The following is a 20,555-nucleotide window of genomic DNA, read 5'->3' on the forward strand; positions in this document are numbered from 1 at the left end:
CACATTTATGTATTAAAATGCTACAAAATGAAAGCTGAACTTTATTAACTCAAGAATTTTAATAATATTTCAATTCCTCATTAACATCTCCATGTCAGTCAAAAATACTCCAGAAAGCAAAAGCGGAAAACAATGCACCCCATGCCAAAACTGAATTCAATCGAAATGTCAACAAATTCCTTGAGCTATTGTTTAGCTCAAACATCATAATTTGATTTTAGTTTGGTTTTGGCAGCATCAGGCAGGCCAGATTGAATTACCGAACGGGCCGAATTTGGCCCGGGGGCCGTTGTTTGCCCATGTCTGTTCCAGAGCTACCAAGATTATAAAGTAACATAGTGTCAAAAATAGTGCACATTAGTATATTCACAAAATACATTTACTTGACGCAAGAAGTAAGTAAAGACTTAGATAGAAGCAAATACTGTCATTTCACCTGAATATGTTGCTCCAGTTCTCTAATACATCTGTCGTAAACTTGAGTGATTTCATCTACCGGCCATGACTGGAAAAAATTACATTCATTTTTTTATAAGCTGAAAAGTAAAAATCTAATACAGTGAAAAAGTGAAGTTCACAATACCTGCATTGGTTTGGCCAGAAATCCTGAAGGTTGTGAAGCATCATTGCTTGGTAAAAAGCCTGGAATGCATCTGGCAAATTCTTCATAAACTGCAGTTTGTTGTGGGGTAACACCACCCACCTATTTAAAGTAAGAAAATAATGTCATCTGATATTTTCTGTCAGTTCATGGTACAAGTAAACATCAAAAATTGGAATTGAATTTTAGTAATTAAAAACAAATGGTATTTTTCAAACCAAAAAATTTTCATTTTGTCGAAATAGGATGTACAGTTGACTGTACTTTTGATCATCAATGGCCGTGATCGGCTGAGAAATATTAACACATATAATATTCTGTGTGGGCTACGCATGGAATACACCCAATACTTATTTACAAAATGGTCTAATATAGGGGTGCACAACACGGGGCACGCATGCCCAACGAGGCATGGAAAAACGAATGCAAGCCTGCAATAGTGATTGGTTGGACAGGTAAAACGGGAGTCTTCTCTTTAGCGTAAATCGCAAGAAAGTTTGTATGTGTCATAATAACTTAAATTGCCAGGTTTATTCACACAAGCCTAGCTTCTGGTTCTCTCAGAAACAGGAATTATAAATGTTAACGTGTGATTTGATGATATTTTGTTAACCCTTTGCATTCTTCTGTTACCAAGAAGGGTTGTTTCGTATTTTATGAAAATACGTTTACAATGCCAACAACTATTCGTGGCATTGCGTGTGGCAAGATTATTTTGAAAAATTTGGAATATGCATCCCTGGTCTAATATATAGAGCACATACCTTCAATCGAATTTGTTCTGGCATACGTTCAGCTTGGTATGTCAATACAACAGAATCACAATATCGACGACCTTCTTGTCGTGCATGCTTGCGTAACTCAAATTCCTGGAAAAAAAACACAATATCAAGAGGATTTCCAAACATAAATGGGGTGGGTGCATAGATTATTGAGAAGTGAACAAGGGGGCTTAAAAAAGTTTGAGAAACACTGCTATACAGTAATAGGTTGCAGAATTGATTTGTACGGGAATTCCAAATTTATGAAAAGTAAAAAATGCCAGCCTATTTTTTGAATCAAAATTTCTTACAGTAGCCATTCGTTTATCAATCTCCATAAATGCTTTTTCAATTGCAGTCTTCTGTATGAAGCAGCATGCTAATTCCATGTTATCTTGTGCCAGGACAGTGGCCGCTTGCTCTATTAATTCTTTCGGTTGTTGAACACCCACCTGAGAATATTGAATATATAGTTAAATTAGCTAATGTAAATGCTACACCCAAGTTTTTTGGAACGCAAATATGAAATTTCATGTTTATGTTTACTGGATTCGCTGCTAGTTACAAACCATCAACTTTTGAAGTGCAAAATTTGGCAGTCAGATTAAAAAAAAAATTTTCTGACATCTGTGATGTAAAACATACATATGTAAGATTCTTCTCTAACAATTTTAATTTATATTAATTTTCAAATTGTATGCAAATGAATATACATATATGTTCACGGACTTGAACAATATTTAATAATTTTTCGCTGCTTTTTATTTGTGAGCAGATTCTTAAGACTTCATTCATCCCAAATAAATGTCTCAAAAGAGTATTTAAAACAAATGTATGAAACTTTTTAGCTTTTAATTACTGAGTTGCAATCAGAATTCTTAATTCGAGTGAGTTTTTCGATTACTTTTGAGTGGTTTATAAGTATAAGTCATAAGTGTATTTGAAACATATTTTACTACTGGTAGATCATTAGCTCTGTGAAAATATTTGTAAAACAATAATCATAAGATACAAACTCACTCTCTGTATTGCTTGTGGCAGATTGATTTTCAAGTAATTAGTAATGCTTTGAATAAGAGGTTCTCTGCATGTAATTAAAGCCATTCCTGCAGTCAGATTGCGAACCTGGGAAAATTCAAAGAAAAACATAGTAAATTCTATAAAAGTCTTATATATAATCGATAGTATCATGTGCTTGAGAAAGACTTGTGTTTATTTAAGATTTTGACAAGGATGTATATTAAAAAGAAAAAAAGTTTATTAATAATGCCAAATCTGAGATGATAGGAATGTACGATATATCATACCATTTGAACAGCCTACTCCAAGAAGGGCTTGTGAATGTGATAGAGATAATGAGTTTGAGTTTTAGGTTAGCTACACATGATGTGCGTCGTATAAAGAAAATGGTGACAAAATATGCCAAGATCTGCATGATAATACAGTTATACTTTACGTGACCCAACATTTACTTACACAAGAAAAAATCACACTTTTAGAGTTTAATAATAAATACCATATGATGAGCAGCTGCTCGCATTCGAAATTCCTCAGGGTCTAAAGCAAAATCTTTCTTGACAATTTGTTCGCATGTCGTCATAGCTATTTTAATAGCACGATCCACCACTGGTTGTAATAACTCTTGGACTGCTCGTTCCACTGACATCCTGACACAACTTTTTAATGCAGCTGGGGTGATTAACGGTACCTGTATTCAAAGAGAAATAAGAAAAGACTTTATCAGTAAATATTAAACATTTAAACTATGGCTAATAGTTGAATATGTTCACTAAAATTACTAAGGCTTCCCCAGTTCATGGATCATCGAGATGAAAAAATGGCTTGTTCGAAAGAATATTTTCTTCTACAGAGGTTAGTTTCGCTTCTGTCACAGAAACAAAATATCAATTCGGACTTTAGGTGATGCCCATTACTAGGGTCAAAGCAAAACCCACGGGAGAAATTTTAATACAGACAGACAGATACACAGACAGAACAACTGAGAATAAGGGTTTCCTAGAGCGAAGATCCAATAATGGTATCAAATGTCACATGAAAGATTACCCATGAGTTACTGAAAACAGCAAAAGTTGGGTGAAATATCAGAGTCGAACCATATGGGATTTGAAAAATACAATAGAAATAATAGTAATCTGTACTAGATTGTTCCAATAATTTACGAAGAAGAGCGCCTTTTTCACAAAACAACAGCTGAATAACAACAATAATTTCCACTTAACTTCGTACCCAATAAACAATAAAACAAAAAAATACTAACGTTTTTCAATATTTCAGGTTTCACCATCAAATGTGATTGCAGGGTAGATATGGAGTAGATATTGATATCATGCAGTGAAAACCTTGGTACTGATGAAGACATTGACAACATCTGCGGCATAGTCTGAAATATGAAAGTGAAGAATTTATTATATGTTATTTTGCAACGACCGAATGTATCAAAGTCGACTTTCAATACCATAAATTCAAATCTGCCACTCTTGTGAGCACAATTTCCTGGCGGTTAGAGGCCCGAATACAAATAACTGGGTGAAACCACGGGCCGCACCTTTATTTAACATAGGTTTTCTGGTAGTTGTAGGCACAAAAATTTTGGTTGATCTTATGACATGCGTTGTTTGCTTCGCTCAAGCTCAGGTATAGGCTTAGCAGAGTAATGGAATTGAAATTACTCGCACATACTAGATTAAACCAAATAGATAGGAAACTCGTTTCGGAGGCCGCATACCATTCAAAATTGGCACTTTTTCGCGGGCCGTAAATTTTCTTCCTTGTGGGCCGCATTTGGCCAGCGGGCTGCAGGTTGCACACCCCCGGGTTAGAGCGTTAGACTTAGCAAGTTACACATATTGAGTTCGAATCCATTGCCCATCACCTAACCGAGGGGGTCAATGGGTTGAGTATGCGATGCAGAACCATAAGATTCCGAATCAAAAATAATAGTTCCATACTTATGGTATGAGATCAGTGGCTGCTTGCACAAAGCTTTGTTCAGAGCAAGAAACATGAGAAACCTTTGCATATAAAAAAGTACTCTTCTTTTTTAAATTTAAAACTACTCCATATATATCTAGATCAAAACGGTGGGGCGCGCACCACAAGAGAGGCGTGGACAATTTTTTAAGGGGGCGTGACTCTGATTAAAAATAAAAATGTGTGCATTAGGATGTGCATTAGCCACCACAAAACCTCGAACTAAACATCTTGTCGCCAAAAACTGACCTGAACTGATAAAACTAACAAACTTTGCTTGATTTTGAAACTTTTCATTTGTTTCATTATTCATGTTCCATACAACGTGTTAACAAACTTTCGCCTTACAATTTGTTATTTTCAGCTTATCGTTAGCGAGTTATCTTTAAGGTGGGGCGCGAAACTTGACAAATTCTAAAAAGGGGGCGAACCACTGATCTAGACTTATTTTCAGTCCTAAAAGCACATACCTGTCCAAACCCTTTTCCAGCAGATGTCGTACTGGGAGGCAAGCTGCCAGCAGCCGATAATGTAACGCCAGGAGGTGGAATGCTTTTTTGAACAAGATCTTGATCTAATCCGACAGATGGTGTTCCTGGTTTACTACTGTTTGTATCTTTATTGGAAGCGGATAGTTGGTAATCGATGGTATGTTTGTATGATGGATCTCGTAGATAATTTGATGGTTTTATTTCGTTGATGTCCAGTTGTAAATTTTTACATAAAACTTCGACTTCAAATTTTAAGTTGAGCTGGGATGAAATAAAAGTCAAAAATGGTAATTATTGAAAAATAATTTTGACAATTGTAAATAATGAGTTAATGAGAGGCTAATACTAGAGATGTACTGATACCACCTTTGTTGCTGATACCAACAAAATAACGCTGATACCGATACGCCGATATTTCAAAAAACTATATTGATGTTTGTAATCCCGATGCAATGTGCACCGGCGCTCGAAAACTCGGTGTTCAATTCTAAAACTCATAGAGTAAAATAAATTTTTTTACTTTGCTTATCCTATCAAGCCGATACGTTGAGTTGCGTGCGCAGGATTTTGTGCCAATATAATGTCGTATTTTGTATTTTACACATTGGAAAATCCAATAATATTCGATTGATATATTTCTACATAATTACCATGTAATACTGAAATTGAGATAAACTTTGCTATTTATGCTAAACTGAATATATTTATCAAGCAATTTTTTCCATATCTTTTTCAAATGATTTACTGGTTAGAATTCAAATGATATAACCATGTATTTTCTGTTTAAAAACAAGCTAAAATACTATCCAATATATATAAAAATCTCCAATACCTTTAGATCTGGTTCATTATGCAACTCCACAAGAGCTCCAATGATTGCCTCAGTCCATGGGTTTGGAAGTTTGAATACTCGACTTTTGCCAACAGATTCCAAAATTTTTGCCACGAATGGAACAACGTATAGAAGTTCCTGTGCTCCTTTCATATTTGCTTCATATAGAAGAGATTTCAAATCAATGTCCTGAAACAGGGAAATAAGGAAACTGTTTACGAAAAGTTATTATTGTGCACAATGACGTAAATTGGTATTGAGTAAAAAACTTAGGACAGGATTTATATATTTATCCTGAGAGAGAGGAAAGCCGATAAGACAATTTAATCAAATGGCGAACCACGGCCTCTCGTCCGGTTACCAGTCCATGTCGGGAATGGGATTAGTTAGCCAGTTATTCGTTTCAGGTACATGGACATGATGGCGGAGGAAGCCCTAACCGATCAGCGGTTACGTGAACCACCCTACGGCGGCTGCTTTTTTTAACTACACTCAAAACCAGCCTAGGTACTATTGTTTTATAAATAAACCGTCATTTTACATTGAATAAAATACAATAACCATGATAAATAATGAGTTTTTTTAATGAGCCTTGAACGGTAACTTGATACTCCTTAAAAGTCACATATTATGTATGGACTAAACTCCAATCTAAGCAATTCATTGACGATGCGCCTCATAACCCAGTGCTCCTTATGGTTCGTAAAATGCGGTAAGTCACATTCGCCAACTCAAGACAAATTTGAATATTCAAATGGATTGACTTGAGTGTAGAAATCTCAAATCTGGCTACCAACTTGGACCACAATATCATTTGACAACTAACCTCAAAAAGAATCGGCTTATTTTTCGGCAATGTGAGCATTCCAAGGAAATGTCCAAGATTTTTTAACAGCGATCTATCTGAGAAGTTTGCATCAATTTTATCTGACTTGAGCAAAACCTAGAAATATAACAGCAATATTAGAACAGAGGACCAGTGCAAAAATATTTAAAAATTAAGATTTTACATATATTCCCATTATGACATCACAACCTTGTAATAGCCCTGTTTGGGAATATGATTACTGAGTTAATAAATATACTATGACTAAAAATACTTTGCAAAACCCGCACCTACGTAAGGTGAAAATCTTCAAATAACTATCACAAAATTGTAATTTGGTTAGAATTCCACAGCTTACATTAATTGGTGTTTATGATAGTTTCATAAGGGAAAAAAACATCTTAGGCATAGGGACGCAAAGGGATTAGAATTACTCGCTCGTACCAGATTAAACTAAATTAAAAACTCATTTTAGGGACGCACACCACTCTAACTTGACAATTCTCCGCGGGTAAATTTTTTCTTGTGGGCCGCATTTGCACACCCACGTTTGGATATAGTGAAACTATCAATATGAATGCAACCCTAATCAACTTTTTAACAGTCGGTAGTTGGCCGAAGAAAAGTATTGGAAAATTCACGCCAATCCGTAAATTCTTACGGTAATATTCCGAAACACTTCCTTGTGAACTAGTTTAGTTAGTTTTGGCATTCGAAGACATTCCAGGAAATTTGAATAAAGCTGATGAAAGTTTGGTTCAATGCTGACTCTCTTCATCACAAAATATTGAGAAAGCCATGCTATATATTCATCTTCCACTACGCCTTGCATTTCTTCGCTCTGGATAGAAAAATAACAGAAATTTCAACTTGAAATTAATGATAATCATAAAGCTTTCTACGAAAAGTATTATTGCAAAACTTTACGAAGTAAATTTTGGTGTTAATCACCCTTTTGCTGAAGCAAAAATAGATAATGAAAAATATTATTTTTCATAAAACTTGCTTCTTCATGACATTATGATGCTCGTCAGCCGTTGCAGGTTAAAGACCTTGGTTTCAAAGCCGGTGAATTACACAGAAATAGGAAAATTTCAGCTCTACCTGAAAGAATAACTCCTTGTATATCAGCTGATTCTCGTAGAGTTTTGATAAGAGTAATGGTGTGGAAACTCATGACATCGCTACGGAGAAGTGGTATAATTTAATCATTTGAAATTTAAATAATCTAAACTCTAGACTGATTTCTTTAAAAAAAGTTTAAAAATTTACCTTAGCCTGTATATTAGAGCTTGAAAGGTTATTGAAGATAAAAGCAATTTTATCTTGAGCTGATTCCGGAGGTTCTGGGATTTTTTCTTCAGGAGCCTGAGCGCCGAGTAAAGTGTCGATATTTGTAGCTTTGGCAATTGATGGTTGCTGTTAAAAACAAATATATGTTAATCAAAAAAGGTGATAAAATACAGAGAGGTAGTAAATATACTTCATTTTATATTGAGTGGCTCTTACAGAACACTATGAATCCTAAAGTGTTTCTACCTCTTTTCCAATTGGCTTTGCACCAGCTGATGATGCTCTTTGTGGTTGAGGAGCAACAGCTCCAACTGTAGATGGTGGCATTCTTGTTGGAGTGAGTGAACCAGATTGAGGGGATGGTTGAGCAATTTGTTGTTGGAGTGGATTCATGCTGCTGGGTGTTAGGGAGCCGTGTGTTGTTCTCTGTGCTTTCATTGGTGGTTCTTTAGAGAGTTTGCCGTAATCAACATACTGTAATAGATTTTAAGGATTGTAATTACAATTTATTACCTGATAAATCGTAATCAAAATGCTTTTATTAAAAAATGGTTTGGGAATTAGGTATTTTATTAATGATGTTTTCTATTTTTTGTAATCATCATTTTGTACTTTATAATATATTTTGTCAAAAAACATAGTTTTGACACAGACTTTTATAATCTTTCTGTATTAACATTTATTTTAACACTATATGGGTTAGTTGACGATTATTGTGAACAAATAATCACACAATAGCAACCGTAAGCCATAGATTTGATTAAGCCCAAAAAACAATAATATTAAAAGAATATTTCAGGGAAGGACATCAAATATTTCACAGTCTGAACTATATCACCTAATAAGTATTAAAAACATTTTGTTTTTAAAATATCTTGGACAAAATATATTACAGTTAGACGCAAAAATATGCTGAACCCAGGTCACCTGATATATATATCAAAAACTTCAGAGCAAAGCGCCCCACAATACTAAAACACAAACAGAAATTCAAGGGCCAGATAAATTTTATTAATTTTCGTACGAGTAATCGCAAAACTTTTTGGTTCTAGAAGAAACGTATGAAAAGATACTATGAACTGGATTGAAAAACAAAACATTCATATCGCTAAAATCTATACAAAACCAAGCAAAATCAACAAAAATGTACAAACCTCTACTAGATGCGGAGGAAATTCCTTGAAATGTGGAATCCCGGCAATGTGAAGACAATACTGAGGATATTCTCTCAGTTTGTTTTTGAATCTATCCAGAGCAGCAATACCAAAGTAATACATTTTATTTGGTTGGGGTTTTCGCAACGCTTCCAAAACATAACGTAAAGCAATGCCAAGTGCTGAAATAAGTGAAAATAATGTAAGAACTAGAATACAAAACGATAATCGTAAGTGTAAGAAGGTAGGTATATGACATAGGCCAGCGGTTTCCAATTGAGGCATGCGGCAATTTGATAAGGGTGCGCCAAAAATTATCAGAATTGTGTTAAACATAACACATATATGATTGAATATTTGAAGATGTGTTCAGAGCAGCAGACAAACACTTCTTATTAGATAAACAGGTGTGAAGTGTAACTGTTATTACTCATCGATTTTATTCGGTAAGTATGTTGATAGGTATTTGTCTGTTTGTCTGTCTGTCTGTTAGATGCACGCGATATCTCACGAAAGCGAGATTAAATCTGCTCCAGATTTTGCATGTGCATTCATCATATGTCGGACCAGGAGCCTATTGATTTTGGATGAATTATGTCGTATAATTAGCGAGTTATTAATTAATTAGTGATGGGACACAAAGTGTCACTATGGAGTAAGAGCGCGGATCCCCTAACTTTCGATCGATAAGTCTTAGTCTCTGACCGATATTCTCGTGATGTTATGTTGTTTTGTTGACATTGTCTTTATTCTTTGGGCCCACATGTTTATAAACTTCAAAAAGCATAAATTCACATTAACGATTACAGAATTGATTTTTATTTGAATGCAGCAATTTTTTTTCATGTAGGGGTGCCATGAGTTTTTTTCCTTGATAATTTGGCGCTGCAGTAACAAAAATTTTATGAACCACTGTAGGCCATAAAATTGTTAATTGTGAATATTAAAAAAATTGAAAAATTCTGTCCTAAGGTCATAACTTAAAATTAATTTCACAAAGGAGTACGGTTGGATTTTCATATTTATCATGAGAGAGAGGAAAGCCGATCAGATAGTTTAGCCATAAACTATTCTATGTATTAGCCATATATAGAATATATTTAAATTCATTCAATCAATCAATCCATCAAACATTCAATCCATATTGAAAATAAAAACAATAAAAACGATCACTCACCTAGATATGTCACCAAGTTTTTTTCGATGATTCCTCCGAACAAGCAAGCAGTGATATATAATTCTTTATCGGGATACTGCGGAAAAAATCTGTATTCTTCAAACAAATTTCTAATCATGCAATTAAACACTTCCCGCTCTTTTTTAATCGTCGAATCTTTGAATTTTCTCAGCAAATCTAAAATCTGGAAACAGAAATAACATCGAATGTAATAAGTGTTGAACTACCCAGATCAAACCCCAATTCCACCAATTTTAACACAAGGTGAAAACAGGAAAAATTCCAATTGTCAAAAAATAGGAGATTTTGTATATCAATGGCAGCCTTATAGAGATTTGTTGATCTGAGTGATTGAAAAGGTGTCGTTAATATGAATTTGGGCATTATCGAAAAAATTCAAATTGAATTACAGTTACTTATGTAGCATTTCTATCCGGGTTCATAACTACCATATTTCCCAGCTAATAAGTCGCTTTTCTAGACCCAATTTTTCGACTTAATTTGGGGGAGGGGGGGCGTCTTATTGGGAAACTATTATATTTTTCTGTAGTCCGCTTATTTATCGCAGAAGTCTTCTCAAACGTGAGTTGTGTTAACCTTATATTTGGATATAAGGATCTGCCAATCATGATATTTAATTGACTTTGTACTGCCAGCTGTTATTTGTCATATTCTTTTTAAAAACTCCCTTGTAATAATAACAGGCTGGTGTCATGAAGCACTCCCTATTTAGGCCATTATCATTATTGGTAATTTATTAAAGAGATTCAAGGAATACCACAGAGGCAGGAATACACAGATAACCCATGGACGTACAGTGTAGTACCGTACTAACCACACCATATTCAAAGGTTATTTCAACATTCGGGTTAATAGGTTGTTCAAATTGATTGCTGATTTTTAACTTAAAATTACCGCTTTATTGTTAAGAATAATTAATTCTGTGGGTATGATTCTACTAAACAGACATAATCTGGATCTCATCTAACCATATAAAATTATTAGTGCATAACTGAACAACAGAGAAGCAATTTTTCTACCCCGTCTTATTGGAGGATTAAATGGAAAATAAACTTTTTTAGTGCTAAAAATAGACATCGACTTATTTGCCAGGTAGATTGATTAGCCGGGAAATATGGCATATTTGATACAAAATATGCAAATAAAAAGTTAATATCAAAATAATAATTCACGTCAGCAATGTCAGAGAAAGGCATAGAAGTAGGCAAGGACGTGACTATGTTTTTCCGCTGAGATCACAGTTACTTAAATGAATATATGAGATTGCTTTTGTGCACTTCTCACTCAAAATTAATTTTAACAGATTTGGTGACTTCATTCCTTTTTTAAGAAGTGAATTTTCAAAAAATGTATTGACATATTTCAATAGGCCCAAAAAACATTCTGCCAGGTTTGGGAACCACTGCCTTATCTGTTTATCATATTTATATTATCAAACATTTCATCTAGTGATAACTGACCTACTGATAAAGATAAGATAAAATTCCAAGCACGAAATAATCTCACAAAGGAATGTGTTGAAAATAAACTGAGGAAAATATATACTTACTTCATCTACAGTTAATGTTGAATCAGGAGGTTGGTTGTAAATCTTCTGAAAATAACTGTTTGCTTCATCTTCAATTTCTTTACTGAATTGTTGATTCATCTCTGGCCAAACTTGTGAAAGATCACCAGCTGAATTTGAAAAATATTAATAAGGTCAATTTTATTATATTATAATGCAACAAAGAAAAAGTGTTATCCGCATTTCTTTGATGTACACATTTCATAAAAATTTGAGTACTGAAAACTACTAATTATTGGAAAACATTTAATCAGTTCTTACTTGCAGCGGGTTTTGCTGATTTGACTGCAGCTTGCTGGAAGGCTTGTTGTGTTGCTGCTCCAAGAGAACCAGCTGCATTTGTTTTCTTTTGACCAAACACACCTAGTCCTGTGCCCATACCACCACCAAGACTGCCACCTAGTCCCCCGCCAAGTGAAGGACCAGTACCCATACCTAAACAAATTCAAGAAAGCGTCAAAAGGGCCTGGTATTTTAGAAAAGCAGTCTTAAATTTTATGACTTAATTGCACTTCAATCAAAAAAGGTAAAAAAGATCTAAAATCACAGTTAACAAGTCTTGATTTACAAGTACAACCCTTTATTTACGAGTTTTAACAATTCAATGGCTTGATTAACAGCTAGACCATGGGTGGGCAAGGGTTTTGGACCAGGTATTCAAGCCAAAACTAAATTTATTCTTTGAGCTATTTTTTATCAAAAACAATCAAATTACCCAACGGATCGAATTTAGCCTGCTGGCTGTAGTTTGCCCATGTTAGGGTTAGACCCTTAGGTATCTCAGGTATTTAAATCTCTGGTTGAAATACCAAACCATACAATACAGTACAATACAACCATACAATGAATACCAAATATACAGGGCGTCCATAACCATAACGTCCCTTTACAATTTCAATATTGTTATGAAATCAGTTGTCAATATATCCTAACCAGGTTTATTGTATTTCAATCAGTAATTGTTGAATTATTTTTACTTCATTTAATACATCTGTGAGGACGAAAACAAAATATGGTTTCGATGAATTCCCTTTGCAATTTTAAGACTTTATTGACTCCTATATAATCAGTAAACATACCTCCGCTATTACCCAGTCCAATTTGTTTTGATTGACCAAATAAGTCTTGTACTTTCCTATTCAACATATCCAGTTTTTGACCACCGAATGAATCAAATTTTGAAGATGAAAATGAATCCGTGGCAGAACCACTGATACTGAGACCTCCAAGTCCAGCCAAAAGTTGATTAGAAGCACCAAAACCTATAAAAAAAATGATAAATTATATTGAAAAGGAAGGTATATCTAGTTTATTATTAGGAGATTTTCAAAATTACTTACAGCATTTTACGCTTCATCAAAATTCGGAAATTGAAATGAATAAAACTTGAGAGAATATGAATAATAAAAGAATGCTTTTATTCATTTTCTGAAGTAAAAGCAAAGAATCTTTAATTAGTATCGTAATCAGATTTATATCGAGTTGAATGGAACTAAAAAAATACCTTGTGACATCTGGCTATCAAATCCAAGTTGAGAAGAAAACGGTCCACCACCAATTCCTTGATTTGCACTTGAATTATTTCCTGTTAACCCGAAACTATTACTTGCGAGATTTTGTCCGACAGAAGATGAAAACGCACTGTTATTTAGTTGACCAATTGTACCACTTGCACCCCCTCCTATGGGACCAATAGCTGTGCTGCGGCTTTTATCTAAAAGTGGGTTGGACGACGCTGGTAATCCTGGGGCGTTTCCTGCTGCCGATGTGCTCAACATGTTTGAAGGGGTCAAATTGGTCGCCGATAACATACTCTGATCATTAGCGGACATTCCAAACGCAGAAGATCCTGGTGGCTGTACATGTAAACTTCCTCCAAACCCAGGTAACTGAGTAGGTTCTTGTTGAGTAGATTGTTGAGTTGATGCTTGTTGTTGAGTTGGGTTTCCAGAAAATGCACCCATACCAGGTAAATCCAACTGAAAAAGTTGAATTGGGATAAAAAACAGGAACTTGGCTTAGAATGTGGAGTTTGAACATGATTTTAAATTTGGGATTATTAAAACATTTTTATAGTTAAATCTGGCAATTGAATAATTGAATAAAATAAATACTTGTGAAATTGTAATTACTCATTATATTTATAAACTTCAATGAAATTCAAGTGAAACAATGTCAAAAAAAGACCAATTCGAAAAGAAATGTCACAGCCTATGCTATATATGACTGGACAAATATTGATGGCAAGGTATTTCAACTTATTACAGTAAATAATAGTTTGTTGCATCAAATCAGAAGAACAATGTGTACTGATATAACAGAAGAAACTTGAAAGATCAATAATTTCTGAAGATCGTGAACAATATTCTAGCTATATAAATTTAGAAAAGAAAAATGCCCAGATCAGAAAAGTACACTACTATAGAATCATCCATTGTCATTATTTTCTACTTTGAGGAAACTAAAACGAATATAATTTGCAGAAAATCATGCAGTAAACATAATTAAAATTTTGTCAATTTAGCAATTTTCACACAGTACTAAATCACTTTTTGAAAGTAAAACTTCACAGAATAAGTTAAAATAAAAGTGAAAAGCTACTTCGAGGAAACTATAACAGATATAATTTGCAAAAAATCATGCAATATGCAAAATTAAAATTTTGTCAATTTCGCAGTTTCACACATTACATTTTTTGCAACTAAAAATTCAAAGAATAAGTTAATCTCTCTCATGAAAAAATCGTGAACTTACCGTTTTTGAAAGTGAAGTTTCAGGCAGGACGTTAGAAGCAGGTGCGGCAATAACTGATGATCCAGGTGCACCAGGTTGTCTATTGTTTCCCATAACACCAGGAGGTGCTTGTCTTGTTTTACTTATTAAACTACTGCAGTTTGCAACCATGGTGAGAATATTTTCAGAAAGAGTCTGAGACACATTCCTGGGAAAGAAAATATGATAAAAATTGAGGATTTAGCACTGACATGGGCAGACTACGACCTGTGGGCCAAATCCGGCCCGCCTTATGCTGCCACAACCAAACTAAAACCTTAAAAAAAATATCTAACAGAATTTATTGATATTGCGGTTAAATTTAGCTTTGGCACAAGGCTTATTGTTTTTCACTTTTGCTTTTGTAAGACTGTAAATATTGTTCATAAATTTAACTTTTTATCCCATGGTCCAAAAACTTTGCCGATCCCCTGATCTAGAGAATTAAGTCGTTAAAATTTGTAATTCTGATAGCTTGCCTTGGATCTAGAAAGGTAACTTTCCTAGTATTGTACACACAAAAGAAAAAAGGTTGAAAACCACTGCACTAGGATACAGTAGAAACCACTATTACAACAATTAGACCACACCCACCCAACACAAGCTTGCAGACAAACTAACACAGTAGCTAATGTCTCAGGTGGAAGTTGCAAGTTCTTTGGTTGACCGTCATCTTTTACACCTGGCAATGTAAGAATACAGCAGTTACATTTTTTATAATTAAAAACAAAGTTAGAATCTGGCATTTCACTGAAGTCAGAGCCCTACTTTTAACATCCCTATATAAAACTTTAGAATTCAAAATTGTTTTTCTCCGCTAGAATTTGCCATTTTATAGCGAAATCATGAATTATGTCTTTTTGAGACGTAAACGGCATATTTATAGCATGATTCCATATCCATGTAATAGCAACTAAAAATTCAAGACTGAGATTCAAACTATCTACATAAAGACACCTTTCATTCGAACGAAAATTAAAAAGAAAAATTCGGAATAATAAGAATCTTGAGATTTTTCCTGTCAGTTATAAAACAATGCTAGTGGCTAGAGCAGGGGATGGCAAAGTTTCTGGACCAAGAGCCAAAATTTTTGCAACCTAGACTGATGGGCCATGTAAGTTGTAAGCCTCGTGCTGAAACTAAATTTCCTCGCAATCTAAACAAATTTTTTGAGCTATTCTTCAGCTAAAACATCAAAATTTGGTTTTAGTTTGATTATAGCAGCATCAGGCAGGCCAGATTAAATTACCCAACAGGCCGGATTTGGCCAGCGTGCCATAGTTTGTCTGTGTCAGGGCTAGAGCATTAACCCAGCATCATTGAGTTAGAGATCTCAACGTCATACCCAAGCCCACCACCTTAATAAGTGTGTAACTTATGAAGTAAAATATGCAGAATTTAGAAGATTCCCAATACATTGAATTACGGTAGGAAAAACATCAAAATTAAAACTCAATAGCAAAGTAGAAATATTAAAGAAAAACTAAGTAGGTCTGTACATTCCTATTTTGAACCAAAAAATATTCATTTTTCTTACCTAAAATGGAAGGACATCTCCTTTTTAGGAAAGCAACACAGGCCTGGATAAAATGTTCACCATGTTCTCGGATTTTGTCCGTCAACCATTTATCCAATTTTAAATATTCCCTTCGAGATGCAAGAACGGCTAAATCGATCACAAATGCAAATGGACTTGCATTTAGCAAATGAGAAAGTGCCTGAGAAAATATATATTGGAAGTTCTCATTGATAAGTCTTTATGCAGTCTGAATTTGTATATATATCTTCATATATAAATGTGAGGGAGAATAAAATACTCATATTAACATGCTTAGATCATAAAAAACTAAATTTATGAAATTTTAACCAGAATAGTTCTCTTAATTTCATATTAAATATATTTTCGGCGGTCCAGAAGTGTGTGTACCAATATGGAGGTAACTAATATGGGATATGGAGGTAACTAATTTTGTTCGCCTACTTTACATCAAGTTGTGTAAAAGGACGGAAGCCTACGGGCAGGAGGTATATTCACTTGACTAACACAGACGGTCACCGAACTCGTAGTAGAACTAATATCAGAAAATTGGAATAAAATTATGGTCTAACCCTAACCTGGTACACACACTACGGGAGTACCATGTTCAAAACCTACTGAGTACAACTGATAGCTACGCTCCCTCCCTAGTTACCTATCCATGAATGAATACATTTAACATTACCTTAAGGTCCTGTGCTACATCCAAGATTCTTGACAGTCTCTGTTGATCGTGCTGATCTCTCATATACCATTCAGCCATACTCAACATCACCAATTGTTTAATGGCGGGAGACTGACCCTAAATATTAGAAAAATAAATTTCTGCAACTAGATGCATAAATGCAGATTTCCAGCAATGATAGCAATTTGTCAACCTATTATTATATTTTCGTTAAAAATTTTAAAAAAATTTGTGCAAATTACATAAAATTGAAGACAAAAAATGGATCTCATCTGTACATGGTTGTAAAAATTACTTTGCAAACAGTTTTTCTTACAAAATTTTCCTTGCAAAATTGACTGTACAAATTTCAATTGTTACGTCAACATTACCTTTGCTGATTGGTCATTGGTGATGAAATAAACTAGTCTATGATAATCTGAGAAACATCCACATATATAAGGATAACAAAAATGTACATACCTGTCCATGCCAAGCATAATGTAATATGATTCCTGAATTTGGATGAAGATTGAGAAAAGTTGGAAGCATATTTGAAATTAATTCTTGTCGTAATTTGTGAAACGGAGAACTGAGCTGTAATGGATTAAGCATACAATTGTAAAAGATGCAGATATCAGGGATGTCTAATGTAAATTTGATATTTTCGAATTAGGATGTAATAATGCTTGATGGGGAAAATGTAAGTGTTGACAAAGGCTAACTAAATGGTTCGGCGGGACGGGTTGTGACCAGCAGGATGACTGTTGCACACCAGTTTTAAAACATTTCACTGGGCGTCTAGTTGCTCTTTTTTCTGTGATTCGAAATCATTTATTCAATAGTCAACTATTCGATTATAGCCATTCCTGGCAGATATCACTTTAAGTCTAGAAAAATGGCATATTATTGTGTTAAGCTCCCATATGTGCATGTTGTCGCCACTGTCGAGGGATTTGTCATAACCTTCTCACGTTTGTCGAAATATTAAGATATAGGGTTGGCTATATTTGTGTCTCAGATCGAGCACAATATACACCTTTTCTACCTAAGCATAATAGTATTGGCATGCTAGGAAAGGCTCCAAATATTGCACACCTTTTAAAAACTCGTTCAGTGCCTTGTTTGTAGAGGAGATATAAAACACCAATTTCTAATCAAAGCAGCAACTTTCATTTTTATATTTATTGACTATGCCTGAATAGTAGTAGTAATAATATTCCTAGCTTAATTTAAATGTGGATTGGCCGTATTTCTAAAATTCTAGTGGAATATAGATACAATTATTGGCACTCCTATTAGCAGATTTATAAACCATTAAAATTTACCTGTAGCAGAGACAACATCAGTAAATCTGGGCAATGTTTCATCGGCCACATGAAAAGTGTTTTTACAGGTTCATAATGTCCATTTTGTGAAAGCTGTAGAAGACATTCAACCAAATCCAAAGATTTCCTGAAATTCAAAAAAAATATCTAATAATCAATAAACCTGATACAACATTGCTTGAATGAGATTAGATTGCTAGGTAATAAAACAAGTATTTCACAAAAATGAAAATACTTTTAATATATCAATTATCAATGGCAATCTGTAAGGAGGTAATTGTTGAATTCACTAACTCAATTCAACTAACAGTCCAAACAGACCAAATTTATCAGATAATAGAAATCTGAAGACGGCGTTAGAAGAGCATATTTGCATTTTCCAAGAGTCCAACAGAACTCCCAGAATGTATTACCCAGAAAGATCATTAAATTCCTATCTAAGGAAGACAATGTTAACGACCTTACTAATCCTTTCATTACTCTAAATTTAATTGGTTGCAATAATATCTCATAGGATTCTAATTAGTGCAAGATCATATGCTTCCAAATTTATATTGATAAAAATATTGTACTGTCGATAGAATTGTAAAGTTGTACAAATTTCAACAGTAATACAATGCATCAATATAATTCATTATTCAAAACTAACCAGTTTAAAATTTCCTTATTTTCCTCATCCAGTGGTTGTTTCAATATGTCGACAGCACACAAGTGACAAGGATGATCAGCAAAACAGAATATACCAGGATTAAGCAATGATTGTTGTATCCATGACAACTATAAACAAAATGAATAACAATATACAATATTATCATGTTTTATAATGTGATATTTTAACAAATAACAGAAATTGAAGTTTTTTGTAAACAATTTCAACATACTATTGCCACTTTTGCCAGCATGAATGTAATATATAGAAAAAACTGAAATGAATTTTTCATATGTCAGAGCGAGTAGTACTGGTATATATTTGAGTGAGAAATCTGCAAATATGAAGATATGATTATCATTATGTCCATAACTTAATAAATTTGGTTTACAGAATTAGGAATTAGGCTTCCGTCCCTTCACACAACTTGATGTAAAGTAGGCGAACAAATAGAACAAATACTGGATTTTTATATAAAATTCTTAAACAAAACATTTTTTTCAAAGAAATCTCATAATCGACCAAATCTCGTAAATTCTCAGATTCTAAATAATGAAACTCCCTCACAATGCAAACCAATTCACCAAAATTTAGTTAAGTAAATGAATAAAAGTATATAAAAACTATCTCGGACTAACCTGACCATTCGAATTCTTCCACGGTTGGTATAAAGTAGCCGTAGGAAATAGATCTTTGGGTGGAATTCCAAAAGTTATTGCTTTGACAACCAGTAGAAGTGCTTGTGCATTGTTGATGATAAAACTAGGATAATCCAACTCTTTCATAACATTTTGAAAACTCAAATTTGGGTTCTGATAATGAAAAGAATTCATAAATATAAATCATTTCATCACATAGATAGCAATTAAAACCCATAATTAGGAAAAGTGTTTCAACGTCTGAACTCCGAACGACAAAACAACAAAACCCAACAAGGAGTAAATATATAATAGTTGCAAGATCTGAATATAATATTCCTCAAATAACATGCTTACCAAATCTTTCACAGCTTGTACAAAAGCCTCAACATTCCATGAATTAGATGACTCGTTTTTATCCTTCGAGTCGGACCAAGTTCCACCTCCTGACAGGGACTGGAATTATTCAAAAAAATACTTTAGTTTTTGAAAAAATTACACGGAATTTAACTGAATTCAGTAAATCATTATATTTCATTTTGGAATTCATTGTATTGGGATTAACTGCCTCCAAATATAGTAAATCCACAAACCTGCAAAGGAGGAATATTGTCTAATGGTTCTGATATAGTACTGGCCATCATCCCAAGCACCCGAGCAACCTGACTTGCATTGACAGTGACGCCATATTGAACCAGAATTTTGCGACATTCCTCGACACTATCACAAAAATATTTTTCTTTCAGTCAACAAATTACATAGTATGATCAAATAAAGAAATTAGTAACCCAATAACTATAATCTGAAAACAGATAATTTAATTTCTAGATAAAATACCAGACATAAATGTGGGAATTCTGTTATTAGACAGCAATGGAAGATGAACTCCGTTTTGACTAAAAAATACAACTTTCCAAAGATGGACCATGGTACATTTCAGCGCATCCGATCAGTTTATAAAGCAAGTTCATGCAAACAGTGGAGACATACTTAGAACTGAGGAAAATTACCCTCGCAAACTCACTCAAAAATGAAGGAGATACATGTCTGAGTAAGTTACCTTGAACATGATGAATATCCTATTTCTCTAATGACATCTGCCATAAATGCTCTTGCTTTATGAATACTTCCAGTAGATTCAGTCAACAATCGATCCATATGTAAATCTTCTTTCTCCCGATAAAGCAATGGTAATAGTACGATTGGACAACGATCAATGGGGAAATCTGAAAATAAAATGAATAGAGCTTAAA

The 20,555-nt window shown here is 34.0% G+C and overlaps 1 protein-coding gene across 2 annotated transcripts in view; it reads right to left on the bottom strand.

Moving 5' to 3' along the window:
• The window catches only part of LOC120337726 (CCR4-NOT transcription complex subunit 1-like), a 36,092-nt gene that overhangs the window by 12,108 nt on the left and 3,429 nt on the right, over positions 1–20,555 (bottom strand). For both annotated transcript variants that reach the window (XM_078116726.1, XM_078116727.1), the window contains exons 6-35: positions 20,363–20,528; positions 19,896–20,022; positions 19,660–19,758; positions 19,303–19,476; positions 18,665–18,792; positions 18,016–18,142; positions 17,171–17,284; positions 16,709–16,825; positions 16,024–16,204; positions 15,081–15,168; positions 14,469–14,655; positions 13,219–13,693; positions 12,794–12,976; positions 11,976–12,149; positions 11,697–11,824; positions 10,127–10,310; positions 8,950–9,131; positions 8,042–8,269; positions 7,775–7,921; positions 7,164–7,343; positions 6,503–6,619; positions 5,677–5,865; positions 4,824–5,105; positions 3,641–3,763; positions 2,879–3,070; positions 2,383–2,487; positions 1,674–1,814; positions 1,366–1,470; positions 584–703; positions 437–505 (exon numbers count right to left, since the gene is read on the bottom strand). In XM_078116726.1, coding sequence (XP_077972852.1) covers positions 437–505; positions 584–703; positions 1,366–1,470; positions 1,674–1,814; positions 2,383–2,487; positions 2,879–3,070; positions 3,641–3,763; positions 4,824–5,105; positions 5,677–5,865; positions 6,503–6,619; positions 7,164–7,343; positions 7,775–7,921; positions 8,042–8,269; positions 8,950–9,131; positions 10,127–10,310; positions 11,697–11,824; positions 11,976–12,149; positions 12,794–12,976; positions 13,219–13,693; positions 14,469–14,655; positions 15,081–15,168; positions 16,024–16,204; positions 16,709–16,825; positions 17,171–17,284; positions 18,016–18,142; positions 18,665–18,792; positions 19,303–19,476; positions 19,660–19,758; positions 19,896–20,022; positions 20,363–20,528 — 4,832 coding nt within the window. The remainder of the gene's footprint in view (positions 1–436; positions 506–583; positions 704–1,365; positions 1,471–1,673; positions 1,815–2,382; positions 2,488–2,878; positions 3,071–3,640; positions 3,764–4,823; positions 5,106–5,676; positions 5,866–6,502; positions 6,620–7,163; positions 7,344–7,774; positions 7,922–8,041; positions 8,270–8,949; positions 9,132–10,126; positions 10,311–11,696; positions 11,825–11,975; positions 12,150–12,793; positions 12,977–13,218; positions 13,694–14,468; positions 14,656–15,080; positions 15,169–16,023; positions 16,205–16,708; positions 16,826–17,170; positions 17,285–18,015; positions 18,143–18,664; positions 18,793–19,302; positions 19,477–19,659; positions 19,759–19,895; positions 20,023–20,362; positions 20,529–20,555) is intronic.

Source organism: Styela clava, chromosome 10 (assembly GCF_964204865.1).
Source record: "Styela clava chromosome 10, kaStyClav1.hap1.2, whole genome shotgun sequence".
Taxonomy (NCBI): Eukaryota; Metazoa; Chordata; class Ascidiacea; order Stolidobranchia; family Styelidae; genus Styela; species Styela clava.